This window comes from Agelaius tricolor, unplaced genomic scaffold (assembly GCF_023055355.1).
Source record: "Agelaius tricolor isolate 1412-34295 unplaced genomic scaffold, bAgeTri1.0.p SCAF_13, whole genome shotgun sequence".
NCBI classification, from domain to species: domain Eukaryota; kingdom Metazoa; phylum Chordata; class Aves; order Passeriformes; family Icteridae; genus Agelaius; species Agelaius tricolor.
The window spans coordinates 3,207,496-3,220,066 of record NW_027269273.1 but is presented as its reverse complement, the minus strand read 5'-3'; the positions used below and the strand labels follow the sequence as shown (position 1 = coordinate 3,220,066).

The following is a 12,571-nucleotide window of genomic DNA, read 5'->3' as shown; positions in this document are numbered from 1 at the left end:
AGAGCATTCAGTGTACAGGTAAATAATAATCAAAGAAAGAAAAGAGTATTGACAGTAATCAACTGACAGAAAGACAACTCAAACCAGCTCAGCTTTCCATACCCACCACAATATTCACATCTGCCACAACAGGAGTCCAAGAAGCTAAAACCCAGAAAAGCTGAAGCCTGTAGGCAAAAGCAGCCATTGCCCAAGTGTATGTTTGCCCATATCTCAGCTTCAAAATCAAATTTTCCCTCCAAACTGAGACAGCTACAGGGAACAGAGGGTCAGGGCAGCTCTTTCCAGACCAGGAGATACTCTCCTACCCCTCGACCACAAACTCAGTTTGTGTAAGTTTTGCCAATGTGCTGCCCTCATGGGCACCATTTAGAAACCCAGCAAAGCCCCGTGCTGCTGTGCAGGGAAACTGTGGGCAAAGCTGGCACAGCTTTCATGGGCAAAAAGGGCACCTTGTTTCACAAAACTTTTATAAGAAACTGGTAAAACCACACTGGCAAAGAGCAGCTCCTCTCAGCGTGACTGGCCACTGTGCTGGAAGGAATTTTTCCTTCACCAGCAAAGCCTTGGCAGCAGAAAGGAGCCCTTGGAATGCAGCAGGGTTAAGTGGGGCCCAACCATGCAGTGCCCATCTTATCACCCTTGGAGCAAACAGGGACCACCTTGTCTCCTTCTGCTCACCAAGCACAGAAAACAGCACCCAGGCAAGCACAGCCTCACAGAAGCAGCAATCCAAGAACAAACCTGGCCCACAGAATCCAGAAAAAACATATTTTTCAAACACTCAAAACACATCAGCATAACTGTCAGTAATTTTTTTTGTTGTTGGCTTTTCTCCTCAAGAGACACCCACCCCTGTCTCGTTACTACCCCACTCCACTCTGCCACTGCTCAGGTGTCCCCATGGCTCCCCTCGTGCTGCCTGCCCCACACAAGCAGGACTCCATCCCAGCTGCCTGGAGCAAACCAGCCCACAAACAAGCACCTTTCATCATGCAGCTAAGCAAACCTTCCCAAGGGCAACTCAACTTCACAACCACAACCCCAGCACGGCTCTGCTGTGGTCAGGAGCCGGAGCCTCACCATGCACCACAGCCAGGTGGGAGAGCTGCCCCAAGATCAACTCATCTCTTCTGATCTGATGCAGATAAAGGCAGCTCTCTGCTCTGAACTGCTTTCAGACCCTGAGTTAGTCAGCACCCTTGGGTTCAGCTCTCAGCACTGCCCAAGAAGTATGAAATGTAATGAAAATCATGCCTCACCTGGCCCTCCAGAGCACCAGCATCTGAGGGGCTGTTGCACCAGGCTAACCTAGAGACCTGCAAGCTGGAAAAGCAGGTCATGCTTTAACAGGGCAACCTCTGCATGTTTTGTGCAGATTTAACTTTCCTGCACTCTTTGCTACACTGTTGCCATGGCAATGCTGTACCGGGAGCCTGCTGAGTCATTTGTGGTACAGGAGCAAAAGGAGGAAAACACCACAGCATCCTTGACATGGGACTCTCACCAGTGAGTGCACAGGCTGCTTATCCCCATCCCTGCCATGGGACTCTCACCAGTCAGGGCACAGGCTGCTTCTCCCCATCCCTGCCATGGGAATCTCACCAGTGAGTGCACAGGCTGCTTCTCCCCATCCCTGCCATGGGAATCTCACCAGTCAGTGCACAGGCTGCTTATCCCCATCCATGCCATGGCAATCTCACCAGTCAGGGCACAGGCTGCTTATCCCCATCCCTGCCATGGGACTCTCACCAGTCAGGGCACAGGCTGCTTATCCCCATCCCTGCCATGGGAATCGCACCAGGCAGGGCACAGGCTGCTTCTCCCCATCCCTGCCATGGGACTCTCACCAGGCAGGGCACAGGCTGCTTATCCCCATCCCTGCCATAGGAATCTCACCAGGCAGGGCACAGGCTGCTTATCCCTATCCCTGCCATAGGAATCTCACCAGTGAGTGCACAGGCTGCTTATCCCCATCCCTGCCATGGGAATCTCACCAGTCAGGGCACAGGCTGCTTATCCCCATCCCTTTGGGCAGCAGGCTGGCTCCAGGTGACCTTTCCAAGTGGCCCTGGTGCCCAGGATCAGGATCCTGCTTGGCACAGACACCTGGATTCAGATCTCTGTGCACTCGTGAGGGGCAGCAAAACCCAGCAAACCCTGCTGGGCTGGCTCACACCAACCACACCCTGGGGAGAGGGGAAAAAGGCTGCACAGGAGGCAGGGAAAACCACTGCCATGTTTAGAGGGCAAGCCATAACACTGAGGAGCTCAGCACAAAACATTGCTGTCTCCTCCTCTTTTGTTACCCAGGCAAAAACATAAACACAAACACAGTCTGACAGTGAAATATAACACTCATTTATCCCCAAAACGAGACCTGTCTGGGATACTGCTTTAATAACATGGCAGCTCTTCTGTGTATTAAGAGAATTGTGAAATCTTCTTACCTCATCTAGCTTGGATTGTCGGCAGGGGAAGGAAAATGTAAACCCGACTGGCAGTTTCTTGTCTTTGATTTGTTGTTTCTCCATAAAGTCTCCCAGGCATTCAGCAACATGATCAAAAAGCTGTAAGAAAAATATTAAACCACCGTGATTAGAGATACAGCTTCAGGGAGAAAATGTTTCAAACTCTATATGAAAACTGCTCTGAGTGAGGGGAAAGGGGAAAATAGCTCTCCAGATTTTAAAGGATGTATAAATGGCATAGCTATGAAAGTACTCTCAAGCAGGGTATATTAACAGCTTAATAATTAATACATTATGAAAAGCACTGTCCTTTTACACACCTAATTCTGCAGGCATCTTTTACACCCATATAAAAACAATTCCTGAAACAAGAGGCTCGTGGCTCTCAAGCCTGCTGTAACCCTTCCACTTAACATCTGATGAGAACAAAAATGCTCTTTTAACCTTTCTATAACAGGAAGGAGCCAGTCCAAAGAACATTTGGGATCCAGTCCCAGAGGAGGTTGAGCACTTTTACAGTGATGTAGAGAAGACAATATCTGCTTCACTCAAGCATTGCTGAGAGCAGAGAAACCAGCACTTTGAAGGAGCCACCCAAAAGAACATCATCTCATATCTAAGCCTAAAGCACACAAAAAACAAACAAAAAGGAAACCCAAGGGATTCATCTAAATATTTTCCATGTTCTGAGAAACAACCCAAAATGGGGATATTTTCTGCATTTTTTGAAAGGTTGAACTATGCAGGCAGCCTGCACCAGGCTTGTGGGTACCAACTCCCACCCAGATGGCACCTGTGACCATGGCACTCTGTGTCCCTGTCAGCCAGGCCAGGAACTAGGCAGGCACAAAACACACTGAGCCACCTTGGAAGCCCCTCAGGTAGAGTGCAATGCTCAAAGCTGGAATCAAGCCTGAGCAATTGAAACAACAAAAACACAGGTTTGTATTTACCAGCACCAGAAAGCCAGACATGCCTTCAACTGACCTCTACCACAGATGGATGGCAAGCTATTAACAAGTCACTGCCTGCCCCAGGATATAACTGTGCCTCACATTTTAACTCCCTGAAAAACAAAAACCCAAAGAAAATGAAACAAATCCTATCTACAGCATTGGTGGGATGAGAGGATGTAATCTGCCTAGAAGACTGGGGATAACTGGGAGGGAGTACACAAAGACATCTGTTGGTTCCAATTAGCCCACACAGCTTTATTAAGAACAATTGAGAGTCTTGGAGAGACAGGAATGTATTACAGACAGACTGCAGCAATTACAAAGGATGAATAGGAATATTTTGTCCTTCAAAGCAGGTCAAGAAGCAGTGTGTGTAATGTTACAATTAAACTGAACACCTTAAACTCATGCCTTAAATGAGGTCAGATTTGATTAAGGAAAAGTACAGTGGTTTCCCAGGGAGAATGTTGCCATTCATTGCCCTGGGCAAATCAAAGACATTTTTCTGAGCCCACGCAGAGAAACAACTTGGGAATGCAATGCACTCTGCTGCACTTCTGGAAGACAATTTTCAGCTGTCCAGATGAGAGACAGAGGAACTAGGAAAAGAACTAGTTACATAATAAAATATGGCAATTTCTCCAGGAGGAACACAGAAACAGCAGGAGTCTGTGTTTTGATTATGCTTCCCATCTGAAAGTATCTTGCTGAATACTCAGTCCTACTAAACTTTCAGCTGCTTCCAGGATTACAAACAAAACCCAGGGGCCAACCTCAAACCCCTTGGGAGTTCAGAGAGCAGGAAGCAGAAATGTTGACTGTGTGTGTTGTTACAAAAATCCCTCTCATGCAACAAACTACAAATGCACAGAGAAAAGACGGGATCTGCTTTGTAAGTCTAAATGCAAAAAAAATCCTGGGCATTCCCAACAGACTCCAAAAGCTCCATGCACCTGCTGTGTTTGCCCACACAGGCCTGGCAGGACCTGCTGAAGACCACCTGTGTGAGTTAGCAGCACACTGGGAGGGCAGCTAATGAGATGCAAATGCAGTTAACCATTAGCCATAATGTGGACACTACAGGAGCTGTGTCTAGTCAGTGATGCACAGTCTGGCTGTGCTACTGCTGTTCATAAACCACAGAGGCATGGCATGGCTCAAAAGCAGAAAAAAGACAGGCATTTATTAGTTTTGCTACCACTGACACTCATAAATTTTTCCTAAGGAGACTCAAGACACACTGTGTGCCCATGCCCATACTAACATCCAAACCTTACCAGTGCCAAGTGACTCTGACTGGACAGTAGAGGCAACATTACAAAGATCCAGTAAAATTTCATTAAAGCAGGGAAGGTGCACTGAGGAAAAATCAAAACCTTCTTTTACCCACAGATTTGCAGTAGGGAACAGTGTGAGCCAAATATTTTATCATATGTCAAAAATAGGGACAGAGAGTGGCCACAGCCACGAGGAAAGGACCAGTCTGATTTATAGACCTGAGGCAATACAGCCTGAGACCCTGAGCAGCAGATCAGGTTTAATTCCCCTGACCAAGAAGCTGCCTGCTCAAGCTGGGCTCTGAGGTCTCCACAAGGATGCATTTGGCTGTCAGACAGGAGATTTGGACAAGCAACTGGAGAGCCAAGCCCCTCAATGGGGATGATTTAAGGAGCAAGGAAACCACAGTTTCAGATCCAGAGAACAGCCACAAATCTGTAAGTTACCTCCAGTGGAAGAACACAAAAAAGCAACACCAAAATCAAGTCTCAGGCACATTCCCATTCACTGAGCTGGCACAGGAGACAGGATTCTTAGAAATTTTAGACTTGCTATTACACTGCTGAAGTCAATCAGAGTTTTGCCCTTGACTTTGATGGGGAACTGTCTCTGAGTGGTAAAACTGTGAGCTCATGCCTGACAGATGGACAAAAATGGAAGTTTGAATGCCGTGATGTAGAAAATATCAAAATGAACCATGTAAGTGAGATGTGAAGCCATAAATCACAATCTTTCAATAAGCTGATTAGGCACTAAGCTTTGGGAGTGTAACTCAGCAAACTTAATGACACAGCTTGCTGGAAATCATTAGTAGCCTACCCTACACAGGCAGCTCAGTCCAAGTATTCCACAAATCTGGCTCAGACATTTCAGAAAACCTCAAGGGTAGACATCAGTCACAAGCACCAAGTCACAGCTGCCTGTCTGCCTCCTGGGCATCCCCCATGCTTCCCTCTGAAGGCACACAGCAAGCACTGGATATCATCATAGAACAATTTCAAACCCAGCTGCTATTCTGATAATGCTTCCAAGTTCTGCTCTTATTTTCCTGGTACTTCAATACCGTGCCCATGGGGTCAGCAGAAGCCTTGCTCACCTTTCTTTCAGCCTAAAAGCCATGACAAAGTCTATCAGCCTAAGCTCCACACTGCTGCTTCCCAGCAGCCAAATGGCCTTTGGATATTGAAAAATTAAAACACAGATATGACAAAGACATGGAAAGAAAGCAGACCTGATGTCTCCCTTCCCAGCTTCTCATTAGCACCCTTACCATGTCTCCATCCAGAATCCCCTAAAGCCAGCCTGCCTTGCCTCCCCAGGGCAGACACTGGGGTGTGCAGACATCCCTGCTGCCTGTCAGCCTCCAGCTCCTGACACCCATCCACGGACAAACAACCAAACAACCCCTGCTGCCCCCCTGCCTCCGAGCAGCCCACCCAACTTCCCTGCCCCTGCCAGCCACAGCTCCAAAACCACCCTGTGGGAAAGCCACTGCATGACCTTTTGGCCCAAAACCAAAGCAAAAAGGTTAGGAGAAGTCCTTGCAAGAAGGTTATTTTACTGCCATGGTTCAGGTATCACAGCAATGCTTTTATCAGTTCTACTGACAAGCCATGAGTGCCATCTTACACTCACTATGTACAGACAATAAAGGTACTAATGTGACTACAGAAAATATATGAAAGGTAGAAATGCTGTTCCCATAATTTTTCTTTTTCTCCTATTTTGCTTATTCTTCTGAAACAAGCTTTAAGTTTCCTACAGGTCTCACACTCCTGAACAGCACCTCATTCTAATAAAAAGTGTAGAAACCTTGCTGTTTCCAACAATGAAAATTACTTGTTTTGCCTTAGGCTGACACAGAGACAAATCTGCCAGTGCAATCCACTTCCTGTTCATAAAAAAAAATACTTTCAAAGAACTCAATTTGAAATCCAAGTGAATGGATACAAATATTTTCTACTCTTGGAACAGGGAAGACATAAAAAAAAACCAAAAAACAAACCTTTCAATTACTCAACAAAACTTAAGTGAAGCTGTGCCAAAACATTCTATCAGCTTCCCGTAATTTTTTTTACAATGTACTTGTACTTTTCATGAATGCTGAGTTGCTCAGACTGCCAGCACAGAGATGTGGCTGTCATGGTGATTTCTACCCCTCATCTAACACTACAATTGCAGGGCTGGTCATGTTCATTGCTTACAAAGACTAAGTTGTTTTCCTGCTCTCCATTTGTACTAACAGAAAGTAAGTTCATTATAAAAGCCAGAATTTTTATTTCTAAGCCATTTTCCCCTCTCTTATCCAGAAGTCTCCCACATGATGACAGCAGCTTTGCAGCACCCATGCATGCTCTGTTTCACTTATTCCTTTTCAGTGTTGACACTGAGGTGCAGTCTGCATGCTGCAGGTACAACTGGCTAAGCTCAGTCTCGTGGGATTTTCTAAACTCTAAGGAGCTAATCTGCAGAGAGATGTGCCAAGGAAGAGGTGCTTACCCGTGTCCCACTCCCATGCATGATGTCCTCTGGGGTATTATAAATTTCACTTTCCATCTGCACCGTCTGCTTTTTCTCATGCGACACCTTCACCCGGAGGATTCGGAAGTAAGAACCACCAAGATCCAGTGCAATGAAATCTCCTTTCTCTATGTGGAAAACAAGACACAAGTGATTAAAAATCGTATGCTACACAAATCTGGGAAATATCAAGCTTGGTTAAGCGCAGCACTGAAGCAAATGTCCAGTTCCTACAGTGCCAGCTGCAGGGCACCCACCTGAACCTGATTCCATCAGTCTGATTCCCTAAATTTAGCAGGAAGCTGGTGCAATGGCAATGCCAACCACCACTGATACACAGGCAACTGCAATGAAGTTGAATTCAAAACAGTGAACAGTCTGTATCCAGATCTCATGATGAAGATGGCAGAGCAAAGATCTCAGGAGAGACCCAAAAGAGATGTTGAAAGCAGAGACAGTAAAATGAAGGGATGCCAGACCACTGAAAAGCTGCCTTTTGCTGTAAATAAACCTGTGTCATTTTGGCAAATAACAGTGGATGGTGGCTGCTCTAAAATCAACAAATTACACACTGATGTAATGAAAGTAGGAATCACTCCCCATCTCATGTCCAGAAAGGCTGAAATTCCCTGCAAACTGCAGACAGATAAGAGAAGTCAAAGAAGGGACAGCTTAAAAAAACAGCCCTGTTTATTTTAACCCCAGTACAGCAGCCCTGTACTGCTGCAGGAGTTACTCAGCAGGTGTGATGCCTTGCACAGAGCTCCTAACATCTGCCCAGGAGGAAAGAGCTGGGGTACCTCCATCTCCCCCTGTGCTGGAGAGAGCTGAAGGCAATCCAGAACCTCCAGTGTCACAGACTCCAGGCACGTGGCCTGGCTATCTGAGGAATGACACCTTTGGCACCCCTGGAGAGCAAGGCAAACATATTTGCCTGACCTCCTCGTGCTATCTCATGCCCTACAAAAAAGGGAGCAAAGACAGTGATTGTCAAAGTCTGCAAAAAGATAATATTTAGGGAAGCAGAGTGCACAGCTTTCTCACACAGGAGCGTGTGTCCAGGCTGCAGATAATCACCAGGGCTCTTGGCAAGGATTTGTGTCTGTGCATGGCATCCCCAGGCTGACTGAGGCTGCTCAGAGGGCAGCAGAGCAAAGGCAGTGGTGTTTTCTCATCATCTTCCTCATCAGCTGTGACTTTCTGAAGGCCATTCCTAACACTGCCATTTTTCCACTTCTACCTAAATTCAAAGTGGAGGAAGCTCTAGCAGCTGGGATGATTGTTGTGACATGTTATCTCAAACACACTCAGCTCCCAGAGCCTTCTGACCCCAGGCTGTCATGAAAATTCCAGGTATGCAATTTATCCATGAGGATTTCTAGAGCCATACTTGCCTCTGAGATTACTCTGTCCAATCTCATATCAAAACTCATAAATCTGACCTAGTGAGCTGTTCCTCCTCATCACCCCATGCACCTCTGGGAGCCTCATCCCAGTCAGCAAAGCTGATGAACTGCACAAGGTGGCCCTCAGGACAGGATCTTTAACAGAAACAGACCAGGAGAGGCAAAAACACACTGCAAATGTCCCTTTGGTTTTCCAAGGCTGCAGTGTAACACAGAAACAAAACACTGTCATGTGAGAAACCACAAAGAACAATAAACACCATACAGAAAAACACAGCAAAATTACAGTGGGAGCCCACAACTTCTAATACACCTCCTAATTTTACTGCACTGCAATGCAACTTGTCCTTCTTGCTGCTCAGGACATGGGCAAGCTGAGTTTGCCAAAACACAGATCTTGCAGTGCTTCCCTGCCTGTTTCTGAGCAGTGTGGCTTTAAACACTGCTTTGCACCAGTACAAATGTCATTTAAAACATGAGCACACACAAACTGGAGATGCAGTTCCCTTTATTTGGCTCAGCATAAAAAATTCATAACCCACTTCACCACAGCCAGTCTGGAAGTCAAACACTGAGCACAAGTTTCTCATTAAAAGCCAAATACCCAAATAAGCTTTAAGTTATGGGTATCATCTGTTGAGTGCAAGCCATTACCTCCAAGAACTAATGGGAAAATCAACACTGGACCAGATGGCCCTTTTTAGTGTTTACCTCAAACAAACACTACACTTCTGAAATACCTTCCTTGTAAATAAATTAACAGGTTAGGGTGCTTGATTTCCAGCACCATCAAGCTCATTGCAAGGTAAAAAATTATGAAGAATCATCCTTCACCCTTTAGAAGGTCTCTGAACTAGAGTGTAAGCATTCTGCATGCAACTAGAGTTTTGTCTTAGTGTACTTGTGGAATTAAACCCAAGTAGCAGCATTTAATCTGTGCTTTGTAACACCAAGGCACAATCAAAACCTGCTGTGAATTTATCTGGACTTTGAAAGCATTTTGAATTAGCTTGAGGTACCATTCTGGGCACTGGGGACTGAAAAACCTCATGGCTTTTGTAAATTAAACAACTCTGAATGAAGGGGGGAAAAAAACTGCTAACATCAACACCTCCAGAGTCTCTAGAATTATTGCTCACAAACTCCTTGTTGAAAAAGAACACAAGCACAGATCTGAAACTAAACAACAGTATTTTTCTGAATAGTCAGCTCCCATAATAATAATTGGACTCAGAGGAAAGAGCTTACAAGGCAGTAATTAGAGACAGGCCAGAGAAAAGGGCAGGCTTTCAGCCTCTGGCTTTTCCGGAGGGACAGCTGAAGGCAGAAATTGCCATCTTTGGGCACATCAACACAGCCACATCCATGAGGGCCCCCCAGAACCTTTGGGAGGAAGAGGGAAAGGGCTCTACACCTGTCCTGGCAGCACCTGTGCCATGGCTGTGCCAGGCATGACAGGCACACAGGGGTGAGTCAGGAAAAGAAATGCCACAACACCCCCTCAAAGCAAACATTGCTCATACCCAGCCTCAGAACATGCCCTTTCAGGGGCAGAATGGAATGGCTCTGCCTGCTTTTCTAACACCTATCCAAAGGGGCTCTAGCCACCCACACACCCAGATCAGCACTGAGTTCTACAGAACTTGTCCTGGGCAAGGCACTGCCTTGCTGTAATCCATGCTGCAAAGCACTGCCAGCAGTGTGCCCAGCCTGGAGAGGCTGGCAGGAGCCAGGCAGGCTCAGGAGCAGGAACTGAGTGCCCTGGACACAATACACAAGGTTCTTTTTTAAGTAGGTGTGTAGTGCATGATCTGAAATGAATGCCCTGGCACACAGAAACACCTACACACAGCCAGGGCTGCTCACTGCTCTGGCTCCTCCTGGGGCCCAGCAGTGCTCAGCAACTTCTCACACTTCTCTGGCCATGTGCAGATCCCCCTTTTCCTGGGCCATCTCTAAGCATTCCCAGATCGTACAATGGAACAATTTTCAAAATTATTTGACTCACTGCAAGCAGCTCAGGTTTGGTACTGTGCAGTGCCTGACGAAGCAGGGAACTGGGGACAAGTCACTACTCCAATGAACTCAAATCAATGAAAAAACAGGGATTTTGGAGCCAGTAGAAATGCTGGGATTCCACACAAAAGCCCTCAAGTCACCTCATGTGCAAACCCTGAGTGCAACCTCTGCCTGTGACCCAGCTGTGTGTGGCAGCTTCTGGTTTTCTCAATAGCTGACAAATTTCAACACAACATTTCAACATAACAGCCAGCAGTGCTAAATTAAGGGAAACAGAGGATTCACATACATTCTCCCTTTGGTTTTCCTCAGACAGCAAATAACATCTCAACTAAAAGCTTGAGATGGCAGAAAGCAACAGCAAAGCAAAGCTATCAAAGACTTTCACCTGCCAGACAGCAGCACCAATTTACACAAAGCACCTGGCCTCATGTTCTTTCACCAATAAATTCTCAATTTTAACTCAAACAAAAAATAAAGCCTCAAAATAGGTAATAACTCTGTTATGCAGTTCTTGCAATTTCTGCACAGTTAACTTGTGGTAGGCACCACACTAGTTAACCAACTCATGCTACATGAGAGGGAAACCCAGTGTTACTACTAAATAATAAACACTATTATATAATGTTTATAAATACATTTAGATACTCTATATATGGTATTTTTTACAAACACATAGTAATTTTTAAGTAACAAGCAATAGAGGCAGTCTTGGTCTCAATTACCAACATAACACCTTTTTGGTGTCTGTGCCACTTTTATCTGGTACAGTGGGCATGGAAAAAACGAGCCTTGCATCCAGATGGAAACAGCTTAGCACACCAGAGCAGCAGCTTTGCAGTCACATGCTACATCCTCCTCAAGTTCTGTGAGTTTTCCACCAAGACAGTTTGGAAGAGGAAGCTACAAAATGCAAAATTAATGCCTGGAAACTCAAATTCAGCCTGTAATGGTACACAATTCCACTGGGGAAAAAATAAGAAGAGGAGATGTTAAAGGAAACAGCACATCACTAAAAGCCACTGTATTTAGGACTCTAGGTCACATGAGAGTGAACTGCATGAATCAAAAATCATTCTGTGTGAAGTACTGACTGTTGGCAGACAGGTCTCAGATTAAATGTACTGAGGGATAGTGAATGACTGCTAGGAAGGGCCCTTCCATTGGCATCAAAATGGCTTTGACAAAGGAATCACAAAATCTCCCAGCATCTGTGGGAACAGACCTGCACAGAGAGGAGGCTGCCTTTGAAATACTGTCTGGGCTTGCCAGGAAGCAAATCCCTCTTGTTCTTGGTAGGACATTGTGCATTTCCCACAAAGCACACAGTGCTTACTATGGCAAACAAACCCTCAGCTGCTTACCTGAACCGTCAGGAATGGACCTCACAAAGGTGGGAAGCATCTTCACAGTGGCTGTTGGGTTGAAATCCCTGGAGAGGCCGTTCTTCATCTCCCTCCTGAAGCGAGCCATGACGTCCAGCAGCGTTTCGTCCGAGAGCCGCATGGCGTAGAGGTACTTGTCAATCTGGGGGGACACACAGCACCCCAGCGTCAAGGGCTGCCCTCTCTGTCACTGCAAGGGTGGTGTACAGCCCCAGCACGGCCCCAGGGCTCTGGCCAAGCTCAGGACACAGCCTCATGCCTTCTGACTCAAAGTCATGGAGAATGCTCCAGAAGTCTAAGGCCTCCGAGGTGAGCTCCCTCCTACTGTCTCCCCACGGCACAACACAGCCCCACATCACTTTGCCTCCTCACTCCCACACAAAACCATCTGCCCACAGCCTCAGACCACTACCTCCAGCCCTTGCCCAACTTCTCAGGTCTCCTGAGTGTCCACGAGCTGAACAGCTGGAGCTAAAAATCCCTCTTTTGGCACCTTGTCCCAGCTGGGGAGATGTGGGTGTCAGGGGTGTTTTGTG

At 46.4% G+C, this 12,571-nt stretch overlaps 1 protein-coding gene across 1 annotated transcript in view; it reads right to left on the bottom strand.

The window, feature by feature from the left end:
• HK1 (hexokinase 1) overlaps positions 1-12,571 on the bottom strand; it is a 38,137-nt gene that overhangs the window by 19,380 nt on the left and 6,186 nt on the right. Inside the window, exons 2-4 of the mRNA XM_071438429.1 lie at positions 12,015-12,177; positions 7,205-7,353; positions 2,451-2,570 (exon numbers count right to left, since the gene is read on the bottom strand). Of these exons, the coding sequence (XP_071294530.1) occupies positions 2,451-2,570; positions 7,205-7,353; positions 12,015-12,177 (432 nt within the window). The remainder of the gene's footprint in view (positions 1-2,450; positions 2,571-7,204; positions 7,354-12,014; positions 12,178-12,571) is intronic.